Below are 14086 nucleotides of genomic sequence, written 5' to 3'. Positions count from 1 at the left end.
CATCCATCCATCCATCCATCTATCCGTCCATTTGTCCATCTGTCAATCCATCCATCCATCCATCCATCCATTCATCCATCCATCCATCCATCCATCCATCCATCCATCCATCTGTCCACTTATCCAGACAATAGTTAATGATCCCCCATGTGCAAAAGCATGGTGTGAAGTGCTGTCCAGAAAGAAAAAAAAGCATAAGGTGTGCTTTCTGCCTTTGAGGAGCTGATAATCCAACTGAGGACATAAGAACTAAGCACACACAAAACTAGCAAAGACGCCAGACCCAGGCCTGTGGAGATGAGCGGGAACCACTGAGGAGCAGAGACCTTGTGGGCCGCTCCCCATGCACCCGTGCCCCCCTTTCTCCTTCGACAAACACAAGGATGTGTCTGGGAGTTCTTCCCTGGTGCTCTCTATGAATTCTCTTCCTCCTTTCCCTCCGGTTCTCCACAGTTGGTCTCCGTGCCCTCCCATACCCATTTCTCTTGCCTTTCTTTCTCTGCTTCTTTTTCCCCACCCATCTCCCCAAGCCTCTCTCCACTTTCTTCCTGGGACACAGATGCCTCCAGTGTGTGCCAGCCTCAGAGCCTTTGTAGGAACAGAGGTAGCCTCAGGGCCTTTGCACCTCGTTTCTCTGCCAGGATGCCCTTTCTCAGGCTCTTTGCAGAGCCGGCCCCTTTTCCCTACCAGGCTCTCGGTTCAAAAGCCACTTCTGAAGGATATTTGTGACCCGCCCTCTGCCGTGGAAAGCTGTTCCACCATGGTCTTTCTCTGCCCCATCACCCATTTTATTTGCATAGCATTTATAACTCTCTGAAATTACCTCATTTAACTATTTTCTTTCCCCAAACCCCACCCCAGACTGGAAGTCCCCCAAGAATGAGGACCAAGTATGACTAGTCCATGGCTCTATCCCCCATTGACCGCACACAGTAGGCACTTACTCATCACTGCTGATTGAGGGGATGACAGACAGCCCCCTTCCCCTCCCCTCCCCTCCTTTAGCATCTCAAGACTGCACCGGGAGCATCACTGAGCCCCGGCCGCTCCAGGACCCTGCCCTCCCGCTGGGCCTGGTCCCCAGACTCTACCCTTTCCGGAGCTCCGGGCAGCATGCCAGGAGCCTGGAGCCTTGCATTAATTCCTGTTCAACGCCCTTTGTCTTCGCTTTCAGCTGAAAAACCACACAACCAGAATATTTGCCTGGACTTGTGTCTTCCTTGAGGAATGAATGGAAATGGTGCGCATTTGCCACGCTTTCTGGCGTACTCACCCTGAGGCATTTCAGGGGCCAGCGTGCCCCTGGAAACTGTGCTTCCTCCCTGCCATCTCTGTGTTTTCATCAGCTGGGAAGGACTTAGTCTCGCTCCCGAAAGCTTTCAGCCCCTTGGCTCTTACCTGACTGAACTTCATGCTATACATACTTTAAAAAAATTTTTTAAACATTTTTTTGCATGACTCAAGTAAGCATCAGAACATCCTATATTACTTTTAATGTGCACAGATGTCCTTCTGGTAATTTACTCAGCTGTAGTTCAGAACGACTGTTCTATTAATGTTTTATTTTGTTTTTGCCATCATGGCTCTGAAAAAACCACAGCACTTTTTGGAGGCCTCTTTTTTTTTTTTTTCAATATAGCAACTTGTTTATCCCAAAACCTGCTACATCAACAAGTGATGTTTTGGCATTATGGATTCAGGCAGACACAGTCACCAATTTATGTGACATCACAGTTTCTAGTCAGACAAAATAACTGGAAAGCAATCTGGATGGCGCGCTACATTTAGAAGATCTCAAAACATTTGCTTTGCACAGATTCGCCGAGTGAGAGGCATGAAGAGGGGGCAGTGCCCACGCTTTTCGTCTGCTGTGCACGGGCGCCATTTCCAAGAGTGTCACGCACTATTGTGTTAGCCAGAAAGGTATATGTGTTTCACTTTAAGCATTCTACAACTTGAGAGCAAGAGAATCTACAACTTGAGAGCAAGAGAATCATGAACCCCTAAAAAGCTGAAAACTGATAAAGAAAGTGGTGTGCGAACGTGGGGGTATTGAAGCAGATTTCTTGAAGGTAACTCTAGACTCACTCTATACCACCCGCTACCCACTATTGCAGGGGTCAGCCAACTTTTTCTATACAAGGCAAGATTGTAAATAGTTTAGTCTCTGCAGACTGCGTTCTCTGTTGCAAGAGGAAAACATAATAGTCATAGTATCTGGGACTATCGTCTAGCACAAAGCTCTTCACCAATGAATCAGCTGGGATTTGTGGAGTTTAAGGCTTGTCATGGAGCAGGATATCCCCAAGATGTCAAAATATCTCCCCAGAGCTTCCTGATAAATCACAAAGGGAAAGGTACCTTTAGCACGAAGAAATAAGGTGGATACCACCTCTACCCAGTGATCACACCCAGCATGACCAACAGTGGGGCAAGCTGACAGGATGTGCTTCCTGAGGGTGATGGCACAATATGGACCCTGAAAAATCCCTGCAAAAGTGTTTATCCTACATCGAATCCTAAGACAGCAATCAGGCAAATTCAGATCATGGGATGCTCTACAACTGGCCCAAACTCGTTAAAACTATTTATGTCAGGAAAGGCAAAATAGGTATGGGGTCTGTTAGGGTCAAAGATCTAAAGAGATGTGACCACACAGAACTGGGAGTGGTCTGAGATTTCACCCTGCTGGCCAGGGAAGACATGGCTCTGCCACAGTCTCACAGACTCAAGCAGAAGATACAAGACTCCTGGGTCAGAGACAAAGGACGTTATTACTCACAATAATCACAGAAGCCAGGGAGTCAGCAAGTTCTCCAGCCAGTTCCCCAGCTCTGGTTTCCACAGGGCCACTCGAAGGGGCCCAGGTGACCCTTGCACATACAGCTGTTTGCACAGCAGGGGAGGAACCCGGAGTGTAGGGAACCCGAATCTTTCACAGTGGGCAATAAGCCGACCTGACCTTTTCCCCACAGGGAACCATTATTTTTATTACAGTGGACAGGAAGCACGCCTATCCTTTGATTTGAAGAGAGACACTATCTCTACCTTTCAAAACTGTTCTCCCTACAAACGTTCTTGAAATGATAGCCCAGAACGAAGGGTGGCCAAGGCCTCTGTTTGCAAGATGGGAATAAACACGGGAGACTCATGAAGAATTGTCTCCTAATAGTGACAACTATTTAGGAGATTAGGAGATCACACACAACTCCTAATGTGATCCTAATGTGAACGATTAGGAGATCACACACAACTCCTAATAGTTGTCACTATTAGGAGTTGTGTGTGATCACTTCTCCGACTTTCGGCTAAGATCAAGCGAAATGCAACGTGTGTTTAAGCCCTGGATTGAGAAAGAAAACAGATTTAAAGGACATTGTTGGGAAAATTGGGGACATTTTGATATGGAATATAGGTTATATAATTGTACCAATGTTAAATTCCTTCAGTATGATCGCAGTATTGTGGTTCCATAATCATCTTTCTTCTTAGGAGGTACCGCTGAAGAGTTTTGGGGCAAAGGGGCATGATATTTACCACCTATTTGTACATGGTTTAGCAAAACACAAAACAAACAGCACACACACACACACACACACACACAAGAGAGAGACAGAGAGAGAGAGAGATCCGATGTGTCAACACCCAACAAACCCAAATGGTGTTTGGGTTTTCATTATATTATTCTTGCAAAAATTCAGGGAGACCCAGCTTCCCCCAAGAACACACAGCTGGCTCTTGGCCAAGCCTGGCTGGAGGCGACCTTCTTCTGACTTTAAGGACTGTGTTTTCACTACACTCAGTCTCTGATTTTATCCCTGCCCTGGCTTAATTAAGTGCTCTAAAGACATAAATAGGCTTTTTGTTTACTCAAGCTCGGGAGAAGCTGGCAGAAAAGGCCTTTTCAGCTGAACGCTGCTTACAGCCGGAAGGTGTGAAGCGGTGAGTTTCCAGCCAGGAAGAAGCCTCTCAGCCGTGGGCGTCTTTGCCCGGAGCTGTGAGGTGAGTCCAGCAGCCCCACTGTGGAATGGGAACGGGAGGGGCTGTGGGAAGCCATGCCGGCTGGGATGCCGGGCAGCAGACCCTTAGAACAGCTTTCGTCGCTCACTGAAAGCACTGGGAATCCGGACGCTGTCCTGGACACACACATACAAATGGCAGCAGAATGTACGCCCAGGACAAAGGCACTTTGAATTCATTTTGTCCCCGCTTCCCTGTCTTAGTAGGGCAAGTGGTCAAGAGCTGGTTTTATGTGTGGACACCCAGGGCATGGGCCCTGACCCCCAGACAGCTGCCCAGCAAAGGCGGGCTGCAGGCTCTGAGAGGACACGGGCTAAAAATGAAGAGGTGAGTCACTGCTGGAGCTCTGAACAGGCGCGGACATCTGTGGTACAGCTGGGGACCGAGCAAGGGCACTGCAGAAAAGTCCCTCGGGTGAGACGGGCCACCAGGGAACATGCGACTCCCTGGGGCAGGGAGGCATCCCCCAGCCAGGGACCAGGACCTGGCCTGCTGAGGATGCACAGTCCCAAGTCTCACGGTCATACAGTCACCTGGGCCTTCACTCTGAAACATTTGATCACATGCCCGGCTGGACAGCTCAGACAGGGCCTATATGGAGCGTGTGATCAAGAAGCCGCTCCTCTTGGCTCTGTTCTCGCCGCCCCTTTGAATGCCTCCACTTCAAGTTCTTCTGTGGCTACTTTCAAACCCCCAGTGATGTTCAGTGTTATTTCTGCATTCCTTAAAAATAGGCAAGAGCCCCGGATGCTCCCTATGAAAGACAAAGACTTTGCTGACACTGCAGTTCTCTCGTCTTTTCTTCTTCTAAAAAGTGTATATGCATATGCGTGTGTATGCATATGGGTGTAGGTGTGTAGATGTGTGTATATGTGTGTGAGTACATATGTGTATGTGTATGTATGCATATGTGTGTTAGTGTGTATATTTGTGTGTCCATGTATGTGCGTTTGCATATGTGTGCATATATGTGTGTGTATTTGTGTTTATGTGTGGATGTGTCTACATGTGTATATGTATGTACATGTATGTATGTGCATACACATGTGTATGCGTATATGTATATTTATGTATTTGTGTGTATATGTGTGCTCGTGTATGCATGTGTATTGTGTATGCATCTGTGTGTATGTGTGTATATTTGTGTGTTTATGTGTATATATGTGTTTGTGTGTGTACATGTATGTGTGTGTGCATATGTGTGGTTGTGTGTGTATGTGTGTATGTATATGTGCATATGTGTTTATGTGCATGTAGAAGTGTGTGTGTGTATCTAAATGTATTGATTATCCTGGTGATTTCACACAGCAAGGCATGAAGTGTGGTGATTAGAGCAGGGCCCAGCTGAGCCTGAGGAAATTTCCCTGGCACCATGCCGAGGGCTCAGCTTGTGCCTGGTGCACCTGGCAGCATACCCTTAATATGCTTACATTTAATCTTCATTCACTAGCTTTATTATCATCCTGCTTTATGGATGGGGACACTGAGGCATAGAAAGGGCAGGCCAATTGCCCAGATCACACAGCCAGGACATGGTAGGGCCAGGATTCAAACCCAGACAACCGAGTGTGCACACGACAAGAAGACCCCTTACTTGTCTGGGCGTCTCCTTGGAAGGCGAGCGGCCTCCAGTGCTCTCAGATGGCCTTGTTTCAGGGCTCTCTCTGCAGGTGACAGAAAGGCCTTGTTGTCAGGCATGACAACCTCCGTCCTCCTGCCGCCATGTCACAATCCATTGGGACCCACTGGCAGTCTCTGCCACGTCCGCCCTAGCAGCCTCCAGTGTGGCTTTCTACTTAGGGTAGGCTGTGTGACCTCAGGCAGTCACTTAACCTCTCTGAGTCTCCATGACTCCATCTGCTTTATTTATTTATTATTTATCTTTTATTTTATTAATTTATTTTTTTGAGTTGGAGTCTCACTCTATTACCCAGGCTGGAGTGCAGTGGCATGATCTTGGCTCACTGCAGCCTCCGCCTCCCAGGTTCAAGGGATTCTCCTGCCTCAGCCTCCTGTGTAGCTGGGATTACAGGTGTGTACCACCGCACCTGGCTAATTTTTCTACTTTTGGTAGAGACGGAGTTTCACCATGTTGGCCAGGCTGGTCTCAAACTCCTGACCTCAGCTGATCCACGCACCTTGGCCTCCCAAAGTGCTGGGATTACAGGCGCGAGCTCCCATTCCTGGCCTGCTTTATTTTAAAATGGAAATAATATGCAGCCAGGGTTCAAGTGCAGGACGGTGCGTGTGCAGAGCTCTGTAAGCTCTGCAGGAATGCGCAGCCCTGTTTCTGGGAGCCTTCCTTCAATGCTGCTTGCAACAAGTGGCTAATGGCACTCCATGAAAAAACCTTTTTTTCTCGATGCCCTTCCCTCTGGCCTTCCTTACAAAGTTGAGCTTCCCCCACACAAAGCAGCCTGGGAAAATCCCCCTGACATGGAAGTGCTTGGGGGGCCCTGGGCTGGGGCTTGGGGTTACCCCAGGTCACTTTTCTTTCCTCTTCAACATGTGCTTTTAACAGCCAGTGACTTCCGAAGCTTGTGGAGGAAGGTCTTCCTTCCCAGGGGTGTGCGGTGAAGGGGTCTTCCCTTCTCCCCTTCTCTCCAACACGGGGCCCACTCTTTACAACCCCTTGTCAGATACCCCAATACCTCTTTTCTATTAAATATCCACTTTCTCTGCCCAATTTCTCTCTGCCTCCAAACTCTCCACTCTTTAATCCAGCTTTGTTTATGTGTATATATGTGTACATGTGAGGAACTTTGGAAGCGATTTGGATCAGATCATTCTTTACCTGCTTCAAAACCTCTGCAGATTCTCCCATCCCTGGCAGATAAAGCCCCAATCCCCTGGCACGGCATAAGGGCCTCCGTAGACCTAGCACCTCCTTCCCTCTGCCCTTTCCTCCAGCACTGGGCCTAGAGCAGGTACTCCAATCTTGAAAGACCCCCTTTTCTGCTCCTCAAACCTCACATTTCAGGGGCTCAAGCCCCTTTTCCTCCTGAGACTGGCCGCAAGAGCCTCCTGCCCTGCCCACTGCCTAGCCCCTGGCTCCAATGAATTTATGGAAATTTCGGCCTTTCCTCCCATCTTTGACATTTGCAGACCATCTGGTGCTGTGAGAAATAGAAGCTTCCACAGTACTGGCTTTCAATTGAGGGGCGGTCCCCAGCCCGCAGCAGGATCCGAATAGGTCAGAGGTCACGGTCACTGGGGCATCAGTGTGGGCTGCTCTCTGGGGGTCTGACATTTGTAATGCACTCATGTTCTGCCTGCCGTCTGGCGTGCACACATCTCCAACCATTTACCACATAGGGCAGCCTGTTTCAGGGAAACTTCCAGAACCCAGATGGGCATAGTCATGAAGGCACTCTTGATAAGTGGGCTTCTAGATCAAGATGAATGACACAAGGGGGACAGGATTAGTAGAGTGGGGCAAGAGAATTTCAGGACATCCCCCAAACACAGAAATCACCACAAATGATATTTTGCTGCAACGTTTTAAAAGTCAAAATGGATGCAAACAGTTCAAGAGGAACAAAACATCAACATTTTATTTTATTTTGAGACAGTCTTGCTCTGTTGCACAGGCTGGAGTGCAATAGCATGACCTCGGCTCACTGCAACCTCCACCTCCTGAGTTCAAGCAATTCTCCTGCCTTAGCCTCCTGAGTAGCTGGGATTACAGGCGCCTGCCACCATGCCTGGCTAATTTTTTGTTAGTAGAGACAGAGTTTCACCATGTTGGCCAGGCTGGTCTTAAACTCCTGACCTTAGGTGATCCACCCGCCTCAGCTTCCCAAAGTGCTGGGATTACAGGCGTGAGCTGCCACACCAGGCCTCAAAATATCAACATTTTAAATAAAGACAGAGGAACCCTGCAATTTTGAAACTCTACCTTGCCCGCATTCTGCCCTGCCCTTGGTAGCTATTATGGCCAAGGGGTCATTAGTCCCTGAGATAAGAAGAAATTCGTTCTTGCCAAAGACTTTCTCCAGGGAAGCAGAAGACTACTGGGGCTGGCTGGGTGGGCATTTGGGAAATGTGAGTTTCCATGTGTCTGTGTTCCAGAAAGAACGCCCCCTCCCCCCACCACTTTCATCCTAGTCAGTGACAGCAGTTCAGTCACTCATTCTGGTCAAGTGGCCCAAGGGCTCAAGAAGTCCTGTCTTGCCTAAGAATTGAAGCAAATGGAATCCTATTTTGTTGTCCTATTTTGTTTTTTTCCAGAATGTTCCAGATATTCAAACCTCTGGTTAGTTCTGTTTGGGCAGCAGACTTCCAGCGTTCTTTCCTGGGAGATATGGAAATGGGCTGTAAATTCACCTGGTGACAGGTGCATGCCTGTCACCCTGTGGACTCTCAGGAAGCGGCCCCATCCTCTGTCAGTGTCTGGCATACACCTTACTCCCGCTGCTGCAGGGCCTGCGCCCTGCTGTTCCCTCCACATGGTGGGCTAATTCTCACTGCTTGGCTATTCAGATCTTATCTTTAAAAATCGCCTCCTCCAAGAAGCCTTCCCTGAACACCCCAAGCCTTAAGTTGTCCCTTTGGCTATTCTTGGTTGCAGCACCTCGTTAAGTTCCTTCCCTTAGACTCACAGCCTTAGCTTCCTGGTACGTTGACTGCCTCCCTCACCAGACTGGGCCCTCCACAGGCCAGGGGCCTGCTGTCTTACGCGTGCCCGTTTTGAGGTCCGGCCAAAGCTGGGTGCAGAATGGGAGCCTGAGAACATCTTCAAAGTGCTGCCCTCAGTTTGAGGGTGTCCAAAGAACGGATTCTGACACCCGGCTTCCCGCTTGGGCTTTCTGCTCTAAGCAGAATGGAAATGAGTGTGCCGTGCACACTTTCACCCTTCCTGGAGTCTCCCTCTGCTCTCTTCGCCCTATTAGCCTCTCCCACATTTCTGCTTTTCAAAGCAGTCCGTGGACACCCCCAGCTGCCCCGCTTGCAGAATGGAAGGATGGATCCTCAGGAGTGAGGTGGGGGGCGTCTGTGTGGCTGGGCGCTGGAAATGCGGAGACGCCTTGCCAGGCATCTGATAAGAAAACAGTAAGGAAAGGAAACACGTGTTCTTCTCTCTTGGGAGGAAGGAAAAGAAGGGAAAGACGAGCAGGACCCTTGTTCATGAGCAAGGACCTTCCCAGAAAAATGCAGGAACAGCCAGATGCCTGGGGATTCCCGGAAGTGCTTCTCATCGCCGCCGCCGCCCCCCACCCACAAGTTCCACCCAATGCTTTCCACCCTCAAGGCCCAAAGAGCTGGCCCTGGTTGTGCGGGTAACGGAGACGCCAGTACTAGGGCGCTGGTGGCACTCCTCCCCATCGATTGTAAGTTACAGAGAAAAAGAAAACTTCTCTAAAATAAAGTTTCTCAAGCTGCTTTTATTGGGACTTCAAATGAGACTGAGAAAACCTCCAAGAGCACCACGAAATAGGATGATGATTATTACTCGTATTTCTTGGGATAACTTGGGGACCCCACAAGGCACCCTCGGTGCGCGAGTGTGGTGCTTGTTTCGGGAGTGGGGGACACACGCGCCTCGTGGGACTCCGGCTGCTGGCTGGGCGCGCAGTCCCCTGGAGCTGGAGGGCCTCGGCAGAGGCGCCGGCCCGGGGCGGTTGCCCACCGCGCAGGCCGGGGCGGGGAGAGGAAGGGGGGAGGAGGAGGCGCCTAGAAAAAGAGGCGCGGGCCGGGGAGGTGCGGAGAGGGCCGGGCGGCGACGTGCGCCTCGGGGCTGGGCCGGCCTGCGGGAGCGCAGCGCAGCGCGGAGGCGAGGCCGGGCCCGGCGGGCGGGCGCCGCGGAGGGCCGAGGGCGGCGACGCTGGCAGGAGCGCGGCCTGCGGCGGCGAGCAGGCTGCAGGCCCACGGGGATCAGGGGCGCAGGGGTCGCCGGGCCTGATCGCCGCCTCTCGCGGTGCCCGCAGGTCCCCGGGCGCGCAGCCCTCGCCCCGCCGCCGCCTGCCCCGTGCCCCGGAGCGCGGTGGAGAAGCCCCCGGAGGAGCGGGGGGCCCGCGCCCCGCGCCCCCCAGACATGGTGGGCCACCTGCATCTGCAGGGCATGGAGGACAGCCTGAAGGAGCAGGGCCGGGAGGGCTTGCTGGACAGCCCCGACTCCGGGCTGCCCCCTAGCCCCAGCCCCAGCCCACCCTTCTACTCCCTGGCGCCCGGTATCCTCGACGCGCGCGCGGGGGGCGCCGGCGCCTCCTCGGAGCCCCCGGGACCCAGCGAGGCAAGAGCGGTAAGGAGGCACTCTCGCTCCCAAATGGGGGACCGCGCGGGCGGGTGGGTGAGGGTTGCCCCTCGAGACGCGCGCTACTGTAGAAGCAGGACGGACCTCCTCCTCTCCCTGCCCCGCAGCCACGAAGGTGGCCAGTGACAGCCACGCTTCTCAGGTGGGGACCAGGGTGTGTAGGGGGAGGAGGTCCAGGCTGACCCCTGAACCTGGAGACCGCTCCCTGGCAGTAGGCCTCCCTCCAGAGTGATTCTTCCTATTGTCAGTAATAATGGGGGGCTCATGGGGCGGGGTAAAGGACGGTCCGAAATTCCCAAAGAAGTTGGCTGCTGGCTAGGTGGGCTTGCGCCCAGAGGCCCGGCATGTTGCAGACATCTGGACCCGGCCCCTCTGCTGCTCCGGGTGCCCTGTTTACTGTCCAGGCGCTGCCAACGTGAAAGCCTTTTCTTTCTTTCTTTTTTTAAATAACCAAATCCAGACAGGATCCCTTCCTTCCCGGGATGTTAAGGCATGTTGACGTGGAGCTTAGGCGGGAGGGGGAGGCTGGAACCCCGGGTCAGGAAACTCAGGAGTTTGTCTCCTGCCAGACTAAGCCCAGCCTGGGGGTGGACTCCGGTGGGGACCCAGCTTGGCGCCTGGCCTGAGACTGGGCGCCCCCCTGGCAGGCGGGGAAGCATGTGGGCCCAGCGGGTGCCTTTGCAGCTTGAGGAAATGACAAGTTGAAATGAGTGATGGCCCATCCCTGCCCGCTCTCTGGCTGCGCCCTGCCCACCTTAACAGCTTTTCTGCTGGGCCGTGTGTGCTGGCTCCACTCCCCTTTCCTGGGGCCCCAGGGATACTTGCCTGGCACTCACAGGGCAAAAAAGGCCTCCCCCCAGCTGAAAATCCTCCTCCCCACAGCAGAAAGGAGTGGCTCCCCGCCTCAAGCCTCAGGACATGACCTTCATTCGTACCTTGCTTGTTTCTTCCCCTGGTGGGTCCCAAACTTGGCCGCCAATTGGAATCACTTGGAGAATCTTTAGAACCTACCCACACTCACCGCCCAGATAGTCTCACTGAACTGATAGGGGTGCAGCTCGGCATCAGGAGAGTCTGTCTCCCTGGGTGATTGTACTGTTCAGCCAAGTCGAGGAGTCACTATCTTAGACCAAATCATGCAGCGAATTTGAACTTTGGTCTCTTTATGGGAGCCTGGCGGGTGGAAGGGGCAGTGAGGACTTCCAGGAGTTGACAGAGGTGACCAGGGCTGTTTGCAGTGAACCTGATCTTGCTGTCGAAAGGCCAGCTTTCCTGCCAGAGCGTCTGGGATTTGGCACTGTCACACATTTGGGCTGCACAGGTTGGGACTGAATCCCCGTGGCGCCTTGCACAGTGGGGCTTGGAGAAAACGGACGGGGAAAGCGCCTTCTCCTTGGTTCCCTCCGTGACCCAGAAGCCTCCTTACAGAGGGTTTTCTGGAAGCAGTCTCTGCCATCCGGGCCAGCCCGTGGCTGCCGCAGGAATAGCGTGGCTGGCTTACTTGTCTTGGCTGTTCTACTTGACTTTATTTTTTCCCCTTCCTGCTCGCTGGATGCCAGGTATGGAACTGTGTTGCCCTGATCTTTTAATTTGGCTTAAAAGCAAAGCCCGGGGCTGTTGGGGCTGTTTCCTCATGGATAATGATACTTGGCATTTAGATAGCTCACACCGTGTGCCAGGACAACTGTCCTAAGCTCTTTATTTACATCAATTCATTTAATTTTCACTATATTCCCATGAAGCCTACACTCCAATTAGCCCCGTTTTCCAGAGGTGGAAGCCAAGGCACAGAGGAGGTTAGCAACCTGCCCAAAGTTGCCCAGCCAGGAAGCGGCTGTGCTGGGCCTGGCTGCAGAGTCTGCCCTTCAACCTCATATTATTCCCCTTTTCACTGTGCGACTAATTAACTACCTGTGATTTTTTTTTTTTTTTTGGAAAACAAAATGTCTGTGAACCTACCGGGTTTGAAGGGCTGCTTTGAATAAAAGGGAGAAAGGATTGCCTGGCGCCCCCTCTTCTCAGTTTTGGGGCTTGCCGCTGTGGCCATGCCCAACCACCCCTCGCCCATCCCGCAGGGCACCCCACCTCCCCGTTAACTCCTGCTGAACTTTGCTGAGTACTCGCTGACGACTCGGGGAGAGTGCTCTTTAGGTGCAAATATCGGCACCTCATATTGTCTCAGGACAAAGAGGCGGAAGCTTTGATGTGCCTCACGCAGCTGATGCTTTCCAACACCCGAGGAAGAGGCGGGGGTGAGCGGTGCTGGGTTTCCATGTGAGCCTCAGGTTCAGACTGCGTTTGGCAGGGTGGGTGTCTTTGTTCCAGTATCCAGTGACCGACACCAGCTTTCTGATCAAAGTTGGTGGCATATGCCTCAGCTGCTGGGGTAGACTGCAGTCCTGCCCCCAAATCTAAGCCACTGAGGTCCTCACCACCTTGTCACCTACTTTAGGAGGTTGGACGGACATGCATGTTAAATCTGCCTACGCTTCACTTCATTAAAGAGGCCCCCCACTTTGTGAATAAGCTGGACTTGCCTCCTGGACACACCTCACCCATTGAGGCAGGGTATCTGGGAAGCAGCTGGCTGCAAGATCAATCCCAGGAAATCAAAGGCTTTGGGGGCCAGGCTGGATATGAATGAACCCGGTCCCCACTCACCAGGGGCTTTTCGTGCTCACTGTTGGAGCAAAGTTGGGAACATTCGCAATCACTCCCAAGCCAGTCGAAGAGCTGGGAATCAGGCCTTGCTCCCCCTAGAACTTACTGAGCACCTACTCTGTGTCGCGCTCTGTCTGGGGCCTTAGAGGACACAGCAGTGAACAAGATGCTGACGGTCCCTGCCCTCATGAACTGGCATCCTAGCGGAAGAGACACAGCCACCAGCTGAAATATGTGCGGCAGCAGCAGGTGGATGGAGAAGTGCCCTTAAGGCCAGAAGCTGGGTGAGAAGTGAGCTTTAGGCAGGTGGACAGGGAGGTGATGGTTAACAGAAACCCACACACACTTAGGGTACGAACTTTACAGTGCTAGGTCTGAGGTGTGCTCAGTCCAAGAGAATGGCACGTGCAAAGTTCTGAGGCAGGAGCAAGCTAGGCTTGGCCTGTTGGGGTGATGGGTGCACCAAAATCTCAGAAATCACCACTAAAGAACTTACGCATGTAACCAAATGCCTCAGGAGCCACAAAGAGGCAGGGGCCACCGGAGGGGCTGGGAGAGGCCAGGTCAGTGACTTCAAGGCGAAGCTGAGGCCAAAAGTTAAAATTCCATTTGGTCTTTTAAAAAGTACTTGTGACTGTTCTATTTTTATTTTTAAAAAGGCATCATGAGCTTCCACACTCCCCAAATTAGAAACTCAAATGAAAGACTTGAGTGAGGAGGGTGCCCGTGTGGGACACAGAAGGTGGCGCTTTTGCATCAGTGTAGGGCGCGCCTCCATGCGGGTGGGGACTTGTCTCCTGCATGGCCCAGAACAGCGGAGCCTGCCCACTGGCCTGGTGGCAGAGGGGATTGTCCGTCAGCTGCATTCAGCCCACACATTTTTTTAAAATTTATTTTTTAATGTTTTATTTCCATAGGTTTTGGGAGAACAGGTGGTATTTGGTTACATGAGTAAGTTCTTTAGTGGTGATTTGTGAGATTTTGATGCACCCATTACCCAAGCAATAGACACCGAATCCAATTGGTAGTCTTTTATCCCTCAGCCCCGCCACTCTTTCCCCTGAGTCCCCAAAGTCCATAGTGTCATTCTTATGCCTTTGCATCCTCATAGCTTAGCTCCCACTTATAAGTGAGAAATAACAGTATTTGGTT

General features: G+C 52.0%; 1 protein-coding gene across 4 annotated transcripts in view; it reads left to right on the top strand.

Moving 5' to 3' along the window:
* LOC105493811 (refilin A) overlaps positions 1 to 14086 on the top strand; it is a 347171-nt gene that overhangs the window by 317237 nt on the left and 15848 nt on the right. Inside the window, exon 1 of one of the 4 annotated variants that reach the window (XM_011761737.3) lies at positions 9921 to 10261. The exons of the other annotated variants lie outside the window; for them this stretch is intronic. Coding sequence (XP_011760039.1) covers positions 10055 to 10261 — 207 coding nt within the window. The 5' untranslated portion in view covers positions 9921 to 10054. Of the gene's footprint in view, positions 1 to 9920; positions 10262 to 14086 lie in introns of those variants that run through there. 4 annotated transcript variants of the gene reach the window in all.

Source organism: Macaca nemestrina, chromosome 10 (assembly GCF_043159975.1).
Source record: "Macaca nemestrina isolate mMacNem1 chromosome 10, mMacNem.hap1, whole genome shotgun sequence".
NCBI lineage: Eukaryota > Metazoa > Chordata > Mammalia > Primates > Cercopithecidae > Macaca > Macaca nemestrina.
The sequence above is the reverse complement of the archived record's forward strand: the minus strand, read 5'-3'. Positions and strand labels throughout refer to the sequence as shown.